Source organism: Bombus flavifrons, chromosome 1 (assembly GCF_040668555.2).
Source record: "Bombus flavifrons isolate JBK064 chromosome 1, iyBomFlav1_principal, whole genome shotgun sequence".
Lineage (NCBI taxonomy): Eukaryota > Metazoa > Arthropoda > Insecta > Hymenoptera > Apidae > Bombus > Bombus flavifrons.
In genome coordinates this window covers 11,431,094-11,444,098 of record NC_138442.1, presented here as the reverse complement: position 1 = coordinate 11,444,098, position 13,005 = coordinate 11,431,094, and the positions used below count along the sequence as shown (strand labels likewise).

General features: G+C 37.6%; 1 protein-coding gene across 2 annotated transcripts in view; it reads left to right on the top strand.

Annotated features, from left to right (window-relative positions):
* The window catches only part of LOC138189584 (discoidin domain-containing receptor 2), a 143,802-nt gene that overhangs the window by 113,758 nt on the left and 17,039 nt on the right, over positions 1-13,005 (top strand). For both annotated transcript variants that reach the window (XM_069131632.1, XM_069131623.1), the window contains exons 5-7: positions 618-765; positions 10,728-10,892; positions 12,361-12,494. In XM_069131632.1, coding sequence (XP_068987733.1) covers positions 618-765; positions 10,728-10,892; positions 12,361-12,494 — 447 coding nt within the window. The remainder of the gene's footprint in view (positions 1-617; positions 766-10,727; positions 10,893-12,360; positions 12,495-13,005) is intronic.

Genomic DNA, 13,005 nt, shown 5'->3' with positions numbered 1-13,005 from the left:
ACCACGTGCCCCGGCCTCTAACGCTGAGACTTCTAAGGGTAAGCTGATTGATATTGACATCGATTCGACCATAGGTAGGCCACGCACATCATCGTCCGCTTACAAATCGACTATCAACGCCCTTTACGTGGCTACACCATTATTATCAAACACAAAATTGTTTGGCGAAACGGGTAACTGAATTAATCGTATGGTAGTCACGGAAACTGTTACTCGGTGCAAGGACAGGCAGGCGCATTAATCGGACGTTGTAATTAAATCAGTTAAATTATTGCAATTAACCTGATAATTATACGGCTACGGTAATATATCGTCGAAAACGTTGTTCCACCAACAAATTTACTTAGGGACAAGCACTGATTAAATGCGTTTTATCGGAAGAATCAATGAATCGACCCCCTGTGTTGCCCCCCCCCCCATTTTGCTCTGTAATTTGTCCAACGGAAATCGTTCACCGATTAATGGATCGCTTTAATTTACCAGCCGCTTCGACGAGGCCATTAATTAACGCATCCGCCGGTTAAACGTTGGTTAAACAACGCTTAATCGTGATGCAACAGCGAAAAATTAAATTCGAGTCACGGTGTCGCAAGCCGTTTCGCTTGAAACTGTTGCAGGTGTTGACCGGGAACAGCGACACGTCGACCGTGATATCACATCGATTGGTACCACCGATCTTCGCCAGCCAGATTCGTATTTTGCCGCATTCCGAGCACCGGCGCACCGTTTGCCTTCGAATCGAACTGAGAGGTTGCCAGGACACGGGTGAGTGATGTTAATGAATTCAGCGTAGGTGTACTGGCTACCATCGAGCCACGATAATACACGCACGCTTTACGTAGCGGAAGAATTGTGGTTACGAGATGGATATTCTAACGTTAAGAATTTACGTTTCGAACATGGTCGTTGATATTCAAACGGCAAAGACTTAAATTTAATATATTCGAAGTCTTAAGACTTTACTTTTTGACGTTTAGATTTTAAGTATTCGACGCGTGAACATCGGAATTTTCCAATATTTGGGGCGCGGAGATTTAAACTTGAAGTATTCCAATTGTAAACGTTTAAGTTACAAATGCATATTCAAACGTTTAAGCATTCGAATAATAAATTTCCAAATTCTTATTTTATTTATTTCGAGTATTTAAATATTCGGACGTTGAACCATTCGAAACACTGATTTTCAAATATTCGCGTTTCAAAGTTTAAGTATCAAGTTTTAAATACCTAAATCCTAAATATTTAAATATTCCAGTATTCAAATTCCAAATATTCAGAGATTCCGACGACAAAAGCTCCGCACGATAAGACTACAAATCGCGAAAATTCCAGCGCGGGATACGCAAATCGCGGGGACATAAATATCAAAGATTCAGATTTCGACCTAATTCCGTCTACGATGGGGGGTTGGTGGTGGTCCCGAGAACGAAGAAGAATCGTAGCCGATGTGAATTTGCAATTCCACGGTGGAACGTACGATGGAAATACGACGACGACCGGCCGAACAGCCGGCGATTAATTTCCAAATTGCAATTTCGTTCAATTTGGCGAGCCGCTGCTGAGACGGCAACGAGTGAATCCGTAACCGGCGTTTGGAGTCCAACAGCGATGCTGGATCCTATTAACGCTGGTAACTGCGTTATACGAGCAAGCTCATCGACTACTGCTCCACCCTTCTGTCTCTCTGTATCACTCTCTACAGGCTACACATTTGTTTTCGATCCACTTCTGCTGCTTAAACGAGTCTAATGGAATCGACCAACTGGGACATTGTTGCAGCCACCGCGAAACACGTACGCGAACACCGACCGCCATTGTCGCCGCGCAATTTCTCGGTTATCCTGAACACGCAACGCGTGTCGACAACTTGCGGAAACTTTCAAGCATCCGTTCTACATCGTGCGACACTGAGAACCTCGCGATTTCTATGAACGCTTCCGTGTCAGAATGAACAAGCAACACAACGATATTGTCTCTAATTCTTGCAATGGAAAGAAGAAAGACAGTGGAGACAGTGGCGTTCTGAAACTAGGTTCGGTTCGATGGCACAGAAACGTGAATAAACGAGACGGGACATTGGAAAACATTTCCATTTTAAGACAATCCGGTATTTTTTTTTTTTTTTTTTTTTTTGCTTGTGGTATATACGCTGAAACGCATATCTTACAAGAAAACGTATGATATGAAACATAAAAATATTTTATAGATAGACTGGGAAATATATTGTTCCTTATAATACAAAATAGGACTGCGTTATCTCGTAAAATAAAGTTACAGAGTAAAGAATTTTAGAGATATAGTATGATTAAAGCTATTAAATAAGACAATGGAAATATTTTTTTATTAGCATTTAAAATATATGTTTTATCAAACATCATATTACTCAGATTACATATTTTTATCAAATCAGAGCTATGTTACTTCGAAAACACAGACCCGTTGAGTAAAATTAATTTCAGGAAGATAGCGTCGTCACTGGGTTTTATAAAATGAATTTATAAATACTTTCCTCGTAATTTCTCAAATATTTACAATGACTTGCGATAAGAAAAGACCGACTTTCGTCTAAAATGACTTCCATCCAGCTAGATAGGCGATCCGTCACGCTGTGCAGTATGCTCATATTTCCGGAATGAAAACTACCTTCAAAATGGGGCAACGTTTATTTCCTTGTATGCGAGATACGTCGTTTTATAAGAAAACTGAACGAAAGATTCATCATCCTTTTCTCAGCAGTGTTTTTGAAGAATTCTCTTTACTTTCTTAAGGAATGAAAAATGAATCCGTAATTTTGCCTACGTGACGAAGTGATTGATAAAACGGAAAAAGAAGCTTTATAAATGTGATATCGAAGCGAATGTAAAAGACGTAAAAGAGTATGTCGTAATTAAATGAAGTGTACTCCATTGTGTATTGGCAAAAGAAATACCATGAAGCCGTGGGCAATAACGAATCTACGCGTATCGATTTTTCATTAGCAGGTACGAACAATGACTTGCGAAGTAATTGAAACGATGCGTTTTAAAAATCTCGTCCGAGTGTACGCCGGATGAATACGCAACGAACGCGGGAAATTCGAGATTAATATTTCATAGCGAGAGGGAGCACTATCGGAGAACACGCGGATGGACACTCGCATGCAACGAGCCAGAGTATGCAAAAAACGCAGAAGGGAAACTAATTCTGAATACTTCTTTTTTAAATGGATGGTCCCTCGAATGGAATCAATTGACCCATATTTTTTTATACGCCGCGTATTAATATTTATGGTTGACATATTTATCAGGATTAAATATAATTTTCCAAGGGTGCTGCATTTAATAAAGCGTCGACTGATGGGGCAAAAAAAAAACATGAAAGGAAGGATGGAAAAAAAGGAAATATGAATACTAATTAAAGCGAGCAATAGCGACGCTGCTATTAGAATACAAGAAGTACCAGGGTAAAGACAAAAAAAAAAGACTTAGAAAAAGACACAAGAGGGAATCCTGCAACCTAACATAGCCATTACTACGGTAGAAAATTAACCGTGTGCTTCCTTGGCTTGGCAATTCTCCGATGATATTCTTTAGCCTTCCGGCGAAAGAATCCTTTCTTTTTTTCTTTTAGTTTTTAAATAAAATATCTGTAAACAAGGCAGAAATCCACCGAGGGCTATTTTTTAACATTTCAATCTAACAGGAAATAATCAAGCTACGTATAACGTTTTTACGTTTCATTTCGCATAATTCGTCTCGTTGCAGTGAGGTTTCGTAATGGCCATACCCTTTTACTCGTCGCGACATTCGCGCATGGATATAATGAAATTTCTAACTCTGTTTTCTAATTTACTGAAGTAAAAAGTCAAACGAAGTGGAGTTTCATAACGTTCCGTTAGGTCAGCCTTTTATGTTTTTCCTTTCTTTCCACAATCCTGTCCTCCATTCGTTCCTTTTTTATTTCTTTCGTGTTGGTACACATCTCGCGTGCGTATGCGCGTGTTTGCTTTTAATCATAATTTAATTTAACTCAAGCCGGCTGCAGCTGTTAATGGAGAAAAACTTTTCGCGCACGGATTGTTAATTGTTTTCGTCACAGTCTCCGGCTAGCTCGTAGTTTCGTCCCTCGACCGAACATAATAAACGAGAAAGGAGGAAGTTTCGACAGAAAGTTTTTACTTTGCACAGATTTGACAATGTCCAGGGTGGTTTGGTTAGAAAATTGAAAAGCATTCAGCGATCTGGTGACATGAACTTTAGCCGTGGAATTCGCGTATAGTGAAAGAGTTAAAGCTTACCTTCACCTCTAGCTTCTGATATTTTCATCCCCCTGTCATAAAAATCTCTCAATGTCTGCGTTGTTCTTTCGATAACGTATTCTCGACGCGTGCTTGATTTTTGTTATTTTTAAAAATCATTCAAGATGTAAAGTAGAATATTCTATTTAAAATTTAGCTGTTATAAAAATTTAACATAGAAAAAATTATTAATAGCGTGATAAATTTTATTCGTCGACCACCTTTAGCTTCGAGATAGATTTAGTTGCGAATAAAAATGTATATAAATATATTAGAATATTAGAATTCGTAATATATATCTTTAAAAATATTTATGCAAAAGGAATTTATAAGAAAAATTATGAAAGAAGATATTTCCTTGTATAAAAAGAAGGAAGAAATGATCAAAGATTCGAAATCTTTACACTTTACTAACAAACAATTATCGGAATTGTATATCAATCTGTTATTTAAACTTTTAGACCACGATGAAGCTAACTACGGCGCTTATACAATATATTTCACAACTTTTGCAGCTATTTCTTCCGAAAGTACGCAGTTTACATATAGGAGTTTCAATTTCGATAACTATGGAAGAAGAGATAGTTATTTATTAACTCTGTTTGATGAATAAAGTTTCAGAGGATATCGGAGGTATCGAGTTAGGTTTGGGTCAGGTTCCAGGGAATTTCGGGAATCTCAGAAGTCTGAGAGGACATCGGATGTCGATGGTTTCAGAAGGTTGCAAGAGTTTTAGAGGATATTGGAGAACATGTTGTATCGTAGACTCTAGGGATTTTAGTTAAGTTTAGGTTAGGCACGTCGTTAGATGAGATTATACAAAACATTCAGGAGGTTCTAATTATTTCAAGGAATATTAAAAATATTTAAAGTTACTGGATATTTAGGAAGTTTCAAGGAACATCGTAGAACTCCGGGGAATTTCAAGGAATATCAAAGATGTTGAAAATTACAGAAAGTTTTATGAATCTTGAGAGTTTGGTGAAAGTCTTGAGATATGTATCATAGATTTCGAAAATTATATATATATTTCTTCTTTTCTTTTTTCATAATATTTATGCTATCATTACGATCATAGGAGAAATTAGAACTCGAAATAGGGTAAATTTACATTAAAAAGCTATTAATATACTACCAAATATTCTACGAAAAATCTACACCAAATTCTCAACAGCACGTAAGCTTAGAAGTATCGATAACGCTCTATGTGGAACCTAATTCAATTTCAAGAGTACGTTGTTCTCATCATGTTACGTCATGAATAATTCTACCTCGTAGCACGTGTCCGTGAACGAAAGTTCTACCATTTAATACGTGGATCAAATACACAATATCCCATTGATCCTCTCTAAACATTACAACAAATGACTGAATCCAGTCACTTAAATCCTCTATACTATTCATAAAATATACCCGGTCGAATTAGTTATCTAGAATGCTATGACAATTCGAAAAAGGATACTTATGTACGTGTACATTAAAAAGATAATGTTAAAACGAAAAAGTCTTGATAAACATGGATCGTGTAACACCATAAGAGCACATTACATAAGAAAGTTTCTCCGAATCACAGACTTCCAACCGATAGAGTGTTCATTATCATACGTAAACGACGCAGAAACTCTGGAATATTGAAGCTTGTCCATTAACAACTGCCTTGTTTATATTTTTAATTTAGAAGAAACAATTTGACGAAACCACTAATAGAATCAACAGAAGCTGTCGAAAATATATCGTTTCTCTGAAATTCGAAAATACTATCCATGAAATACTGTCGTACGATATGGGCACATTAACATTACAAATCACATTAAAGAAGAAGAAAATGATATATATATATATATATGAATATATATACATTCAGTGTTAAGCTGATTTATAATAGAAAAATATCAGGACCTCATTATATACATTATATACACCTCATTATAGGCTATATGTATATAAATATATATCTTGGATATATTCTTGCATATTATACATACGTGTTCTATATATTTTTGTGCCCTCAGATTTCCCGTAAATGTCTTACAGCTTCGATCATATTCTTTCGACGAATGCTATATACTCCCAAAGTTCGACGAAAATTTTCTGAAAGACCCTGTTTAATAAAACGCATATTATGTATTTTGCGCAGAGAAACGCGACGTGACCTGGCGCAGCAACGTCGCGGTATATCAATATCAGTGTAATGGCCGGTTATTTGCATAAATGATTTTTCTGGGTCGCTAATGTCGAAGAACCGCCAACAGGGCGCGCGAAAACGACGGAAAGGCAGAGGTGGAGGTCGACTCGGAACAGGCGACATGAGAGGTTTCACGCTATAAGAAGCGTTCAGAGCGTGTGAGATCGAGCTGCGGTGGGCGGGAATGTCGGATTTATGAGGGCCGTGCACGACATCTGGTTAAAACAACGTTGCTACCAGCCTAGACCGGTGAACACGAAAGATTACTCCCGAAAGCCGGGCTAGTGACTCGGAGAACCAGCTACACACTTTTTTTATTAATATTCTTCAAGCTCGCTACATATTTTCTGAATTTTCACTATAATCCTTGCAAGGAACTTGAAGACTCCTTAAAAAAGATTTTAGTGGCGGTTCGTTTTTAAAAGTAGCGTCTTTGTGTATAACAAATTATTTTTATGTAAAAAGTATACATTATGGTTCCCACTGTCTACACCTCTGAGGTTACTTTAACAATGGGGAAGATTGTTAAATGGAAGGGATAGTTAATCTGGGATAGTATTTGAGTGTTTGATGAAGATTTGATTAGAATGATTTTATACGTTTTTTAGATAACTTATGTACATTGTTTTAAATCTCTCACCAAATTGTCGAGTGTTAGAATTTTTATAAAGTTTTAGATAATTGATATCTTACAGCATCTCTCTTAACATTCTATGAATATGCTTAGTAGGCCTAAGAACCTCAGCGAAATTTCACCCTTGCATTCCTTGGGAAAAGATCGTTATTTTCATCGAAAAAGAATTAAAGAGAAGAATCAAGCGTTTAACTTAACAAATACCAGTGTATAACGCAGTAAGATGTTTGTAAGTACTTCGGAATTTTTTAGATTTTTTGGAAGCTTAAAACAGAACCTTTTCCTTGGGAGTTGAACCTTTATACTGTATCAATAACGTTGATGGTATAAAAATTGCTTTCGTATCGTTATCGCCAGTAAACAATGAGAAAGAAACGAAACTGGTGACGTACTTCTTTTCGAACGAAAATTTTTGGTTCCAAAATAGTTTCACTGAAGAAATATACTTAAGGTGCTAGTCTATCATATTAAAAAAAATTTCGAAGTATAACGGATTAAAAAGCGCCTACAACGCCCCTGAACTCAAAATCTGCACAGTAAGTTTTCCTAGCTGCGACCATATTGCTGATCGTCACGCCATTATAATTAAAGACTCGGACAACCCTGAACTTTGCAAGGTTTCCACAATGACACTAGAACAAAACAACCAAAGAGCAAAAATATCAAATTTTCTCTAAAAACGTTTCTTATATTCCTATATATATATATACACACCTCTACTTAGATTTCAGTGGAAATCTGTCTAGCGAAAATCTGAAATTTGGCGGCAAATTTAATCAAGCCTGGAAGACAACAGGTCTGAACTTTGACGAGGTAGTGGAGAGAAGACGCGTAATCAATGTCTCGTTATTCGTTGCCGAGGAAAAGTGGCTTTTGAAAATGACCCAGACCACGGGGCGGGGCGCAGTGATGGAGGGGAGGATTGATTTCGAAACTTGTTACGAGTGCACTCTTCGCCTTTGAGGGCAACTTCCCTGGAAATTGCTCTAACGACACTCGATGAAACTTCGTAATAATTTGTGTGGCGGCCGGGAGGAGGATTGCTGGCGCAGATTAGATTAGCGGATTGCCGGATTACAGGGCGAAGTCGCGGTAACGGTGGTGTGTACACGGCTTCATGTTAACACGGGATATGTACTTTTAATGTATGCGCCACGGAAGTTGGCGGAGCATCGACGCGATGTCTTTAATGGATTTCACGGGTTGATAAGAAGTTCTGCAAATTATGAGAGTTTTCGCTATACCTATATTTATTTTTGCTATATCTGCACGGCCTACTTGCACGATCGAACTAATATTACCAGTGAAGTTTTACTAGTCGCGAGTCATTAAATATCTTTGCATAATGTTAACAAGATTGATAACGAAATGAATGGTATTTTTTCAAAGTAAATTTTACAAGTTATATCGCTAATTTGTTTATCGTATTTGATGTAAAAATTATAAAATCGTAAAAGACAAATCTACAATCTACAAATTGCAATTTGCCAATTCGCCAATGTTATTAGTTGGTAAATTATTATCCAACAGCGTTCCGGTATAAAATATTGGACCATACGATAAATTCCTGTTGATCTTTCACTGGTTTATACATTTCGAAGAATATTATAGAAACCGTTCAAAGAATGTGGAAATATACGTATCTGAATTTTTTAATGAAAGATATACATCTATGTGTATAGAAACAGCATAAATAAGTTCTTAATTAGGTAGATTTTACATGAAAGGAACTATGATATTCGTGTTTCTAAATTAAAAGTAAACTCTTGAATCGGATCGGAGAAATGAAAGGATATAATTAAATTTAGAATTCAAAAACAAGAAGAAATATATTCGTATATTTATTTGTGGTAAATTTGAAGCTAAAATATGAATTTGAATGATTGAAGTAAATAGGTCGTACAGACCCTCTTACCGTTTAAATCTAATTATAACAGCTACGAAATTGTATCACGATATGTCATCTTTATATTTTTAGATATGTCACTTCGATACAGTCTCAGGCAAATTTGGTTAATTTTCGTACACATTTGGCAACCAGATGCTATATTAATATTCAATGTTCCTTATGTACAAAATTTCATTTAACTTTACATTCACATTTAGCAACCACACCCTTCGTCATATTTCTCTTAATTGTTCGATCATTTTCTTCAGGTTCTCTACTTTTTCATACTGTTTTATCTTAGCTGTTTTATCTTTTTTCTTTAAGAACTGTTATTTTCATTCTGACAGCGATCCGTAATTTTGATTTGATCAAACTGAACGCGCGATTATTATTATTATTATGGAAACTGTTGAAAATAGATTAGGCTGTAAAAAAATTGCTACTGCCATTCATCGTAAAAAAATTGCATGATAATTACTAGCCTACTTTTTCCTTACCTAGTTTCAAAACTAATTTTAGTATCATGCATTATCGATGTAAATTTAGTTTAGATCAGAAACAAGGCTAAACTCTAAGATATCTCGTTATAGAATTCTATCATTGTCTATTGTCACAAATGACTAACGATCGTAAACTCAGTCAAACACAGTTCAATCGCGTCGTATAAATATCTCCGTGGGATTTGTATATGGAAAGATTTATACCCAATTTACTCCTAGCCAAAATCGAACGATGTATTTCCTGAAACGAATGCTAAGATTCAATATTTTCTTGGCGCAGCAGGCAACCGGAGACTTGTCCGAAACCCGTTCAACCGCATCGCGTGACACGGTTCGCCGGCCACGAACGTAGACACCGTAAAATATTGAGAGCAGTTAGGCGATTCCAAACACGACACACGGCGAAGTGGTCGCCGTTTTTGTCGTTCATTATTAATTTTCTCGCCACGAATGTCTGACCTCTTGGACACGCTCTCTCGACACTCTCTCCGCCGATCAGAAAGATCAGTCACCCGACGGATTACTTTTCCATCCAACCCTCTGAAAACTTCTTGTCTGAATTTTTCTAACGAATTCCTAACATCTATCCATTATTCCTCAACATATCACGTCGACACATCGTCCAACTTTCCTTCTGAAGCTTACCGGAAAAATTTATCACTTTCAACCCCTTCAAAAAGTTAAACGAAATCCAACAGCGATCCAACAACCGACGACTATCGAGCAGAAAAGAATAAGTTCATTCTGAAAATACCATTTTCATCGAGCTGGAGATACGTAAACCGTCTACCTAACGAAACGATACAACTGTCAACGCAGCGATTCTTTTCTGTCCCATCTCTCTTCGACGTCTCGACCTCGCAACCTTCCAACTTTCCTTCTTCGATCCCCATTACTAAAGAAAGAAATCTGCCTCTACTAAACTCTCTAAACTAAAGGAAATCCAACGGTGATCCGACAACCTCGACTATCGAAAAGAAAGAATGTTTCATTCTTCAAGTTTTATTTTCCTCGGGATGAAGGAAGATGAACCGTCTACCTAATGAAACAATGCTTTCGACGCAGCGATTCTTTCTCACCTTCCCGTTGTTTCGCCGACGCAACCCTGCAATTTCCTTCCTCGGGATGCACGAGGCGAGAGCAAAGGAATAACATAAAGTTGGCTGGTTGCTCAACTTTGTTTTAAAAGAGAGGAGCATTGTCGTCACAGTTGTCACCGACGAAACTTCTCCGCGATGTTTCAGGTGGAGTGGTGAGCTACACGATACCGGAATCCCCGACGGTCGAACTTAGCGACATCTCGTACGACGGTAAAAGGCAGGACAACTTGTTGACCGATGGTCTAGGCCGGCTGATCGATGGAGAGGTCGGCGCGGATAATTACAGGCTGGACATGGGAGATGGAAGAGGTAATCGGTGGGTGGATACATGAAGGGGTGCTAAGTGCCGAAACAGAAGGCGTCCAGAAGAGGTTCTCGAGCCTCCGGAGAAATCGACGTTTTTCGAATCGATGCATCGTCGTTTGAGCCGCTTATTTGTCAAGTCGGTTAACTCCACGATACAAAGATTAGAGAAAATTGATGAGATAGTGCGGGATAAGCATCGATCGAAAGTGCTTTAGCGCTAGAATTTCAAAAATTTCGGAAAGCAGAGTTAAACGCTTTGGCTCGTGAGCGACTCATTTGCAGATCATCGAGTTCGAAGATTATACGTCGATTCCATTCGCTATAAAGCAACGATATCGAGTCTCTGAATTACGATGCCGCGTGAGGAACTTTGAACCCCTTTTGCACGTAGCATAGGCAACGAGATACTTTTCGGCGGAAGAATTGATTCTTGAAACTTTGAAACCGGAGTATCGATTGCAGGGGTGAAAATAACCCGGCGAGAATGATATTTAAAATTTTTAAGCGAACGCTGAGGTAGAGATACTGGAAGAATCGATTCGCTTGCTGAAAACGAGTATGGTACGTGTATGCGTGCAAAGAATTGGGAAGTTGACATTTTTATTGATGTTATTAGATTTTGGTTTACTTCTTTGTTATTTCCTGTTTTATTGCCAGAGCTTCCTAGCTTAACGATTTCGCAATTTTTCCAATGTTTTCGTATCGATTTAATGGTGCTGTAGTTTATTATTTAAATTATTATATTTTCATTGATATGATGTAGTATGTTGAGTTGATGTAGTATGTAGGTTTACTTTGATGTTGGAAAATAATTCTTTGATACAGCGTGACACCCTAAATGTATAGTGTATTACTTACTATTACTACTTCTGTCAAGTTCTGCCGAAAATGCCAATTGACTGGATGTAAAGAAATAGAGGATGTCAAAAATGGGAATGAATAACATAAATAATTGAATAACATAAACCTTGAAAGACGTCTGTGAGCTGAAAGAATTCCGACAATAATATACAAAATATTCGACTAATTTAACTTTTTAACTCTCAAAGTTATAAACTTGAACTACGTGTTTTCTATAACTATTCAATCCAAACAGATTCGCACATACTAATAGCGACATTTTTAGAGACTGACAAATTAAACTGGTTAAAGTCTGTAAATTACATTGGAGACCTTTGTCAATCGGTACTTAGCACCTGCTAAAACACACGATACAGTAGATTACGCGAAGACGACGCTTTACAAAACAGAGAATCGACAGTGGAATGATGGAGGTGGGTCGGAAGGTTGAAGTTCTCGTATCCGGAAGTTACCCCGAACGGAATCAATTCAATTAACGAGAGAAACAATAGATCAATCGCTGCTCAGGCTTTAACTTCGATTCAGGTTAACGAAGTTGCTCACCCAGGGTGTACGGAATGGATTCGTGGTAAATCAATTCCCCGCGAAACAGATACTTTTTCATTCGCAGGCACCGGATGGGTCGCCTGGATGCGCGACACCTTCGTCGACGATTACGTGGAGCTCGTGTTCGAGTTCGAGGTAATCTGGATCTTCGAGGCTGTGCACATCTACACCAATAATTATTTCTCTCGCGACGTGCAGGTGGGTAATCTTTTAATGCACCTATTCCTCTTGCGAATCCACATAAACCACCCCAACGAAAGATAAAACTTTTAATGGCCACCGCTCGTCGTTAGACGGTTGCGATATTTTCCCTGAAACCAGATTACGATGCTGTCCTGCACACCGATTAAAAGATCGACTTCGGGCATATCGAATTTTATATTAGTTACGATTTCAAATTTTATAACTGCAGTTTTCTTTCATGAAATATTGATCATTATTGGAATTTTAACGTTGGAAGTATCATAGCGAAGTAATTCATTGGCTGACAGATAGATCTAAAAAATTGATGCTTTTTAATTAATAAATAACTGTTACATGTTATCACGTTCGTTTCATTTCCTGGAAATATATTTCGTAGTTCGAGATACGTACGAATCTGCTGGTTAATCAGTGTTTTTAGTTGACAGAGAACAGTGTTTCTCCTTTTTTCAAGAAAATCTATGTACCCGCCATAATACACATAATATCGGTGGCTTTGTCTGTATGT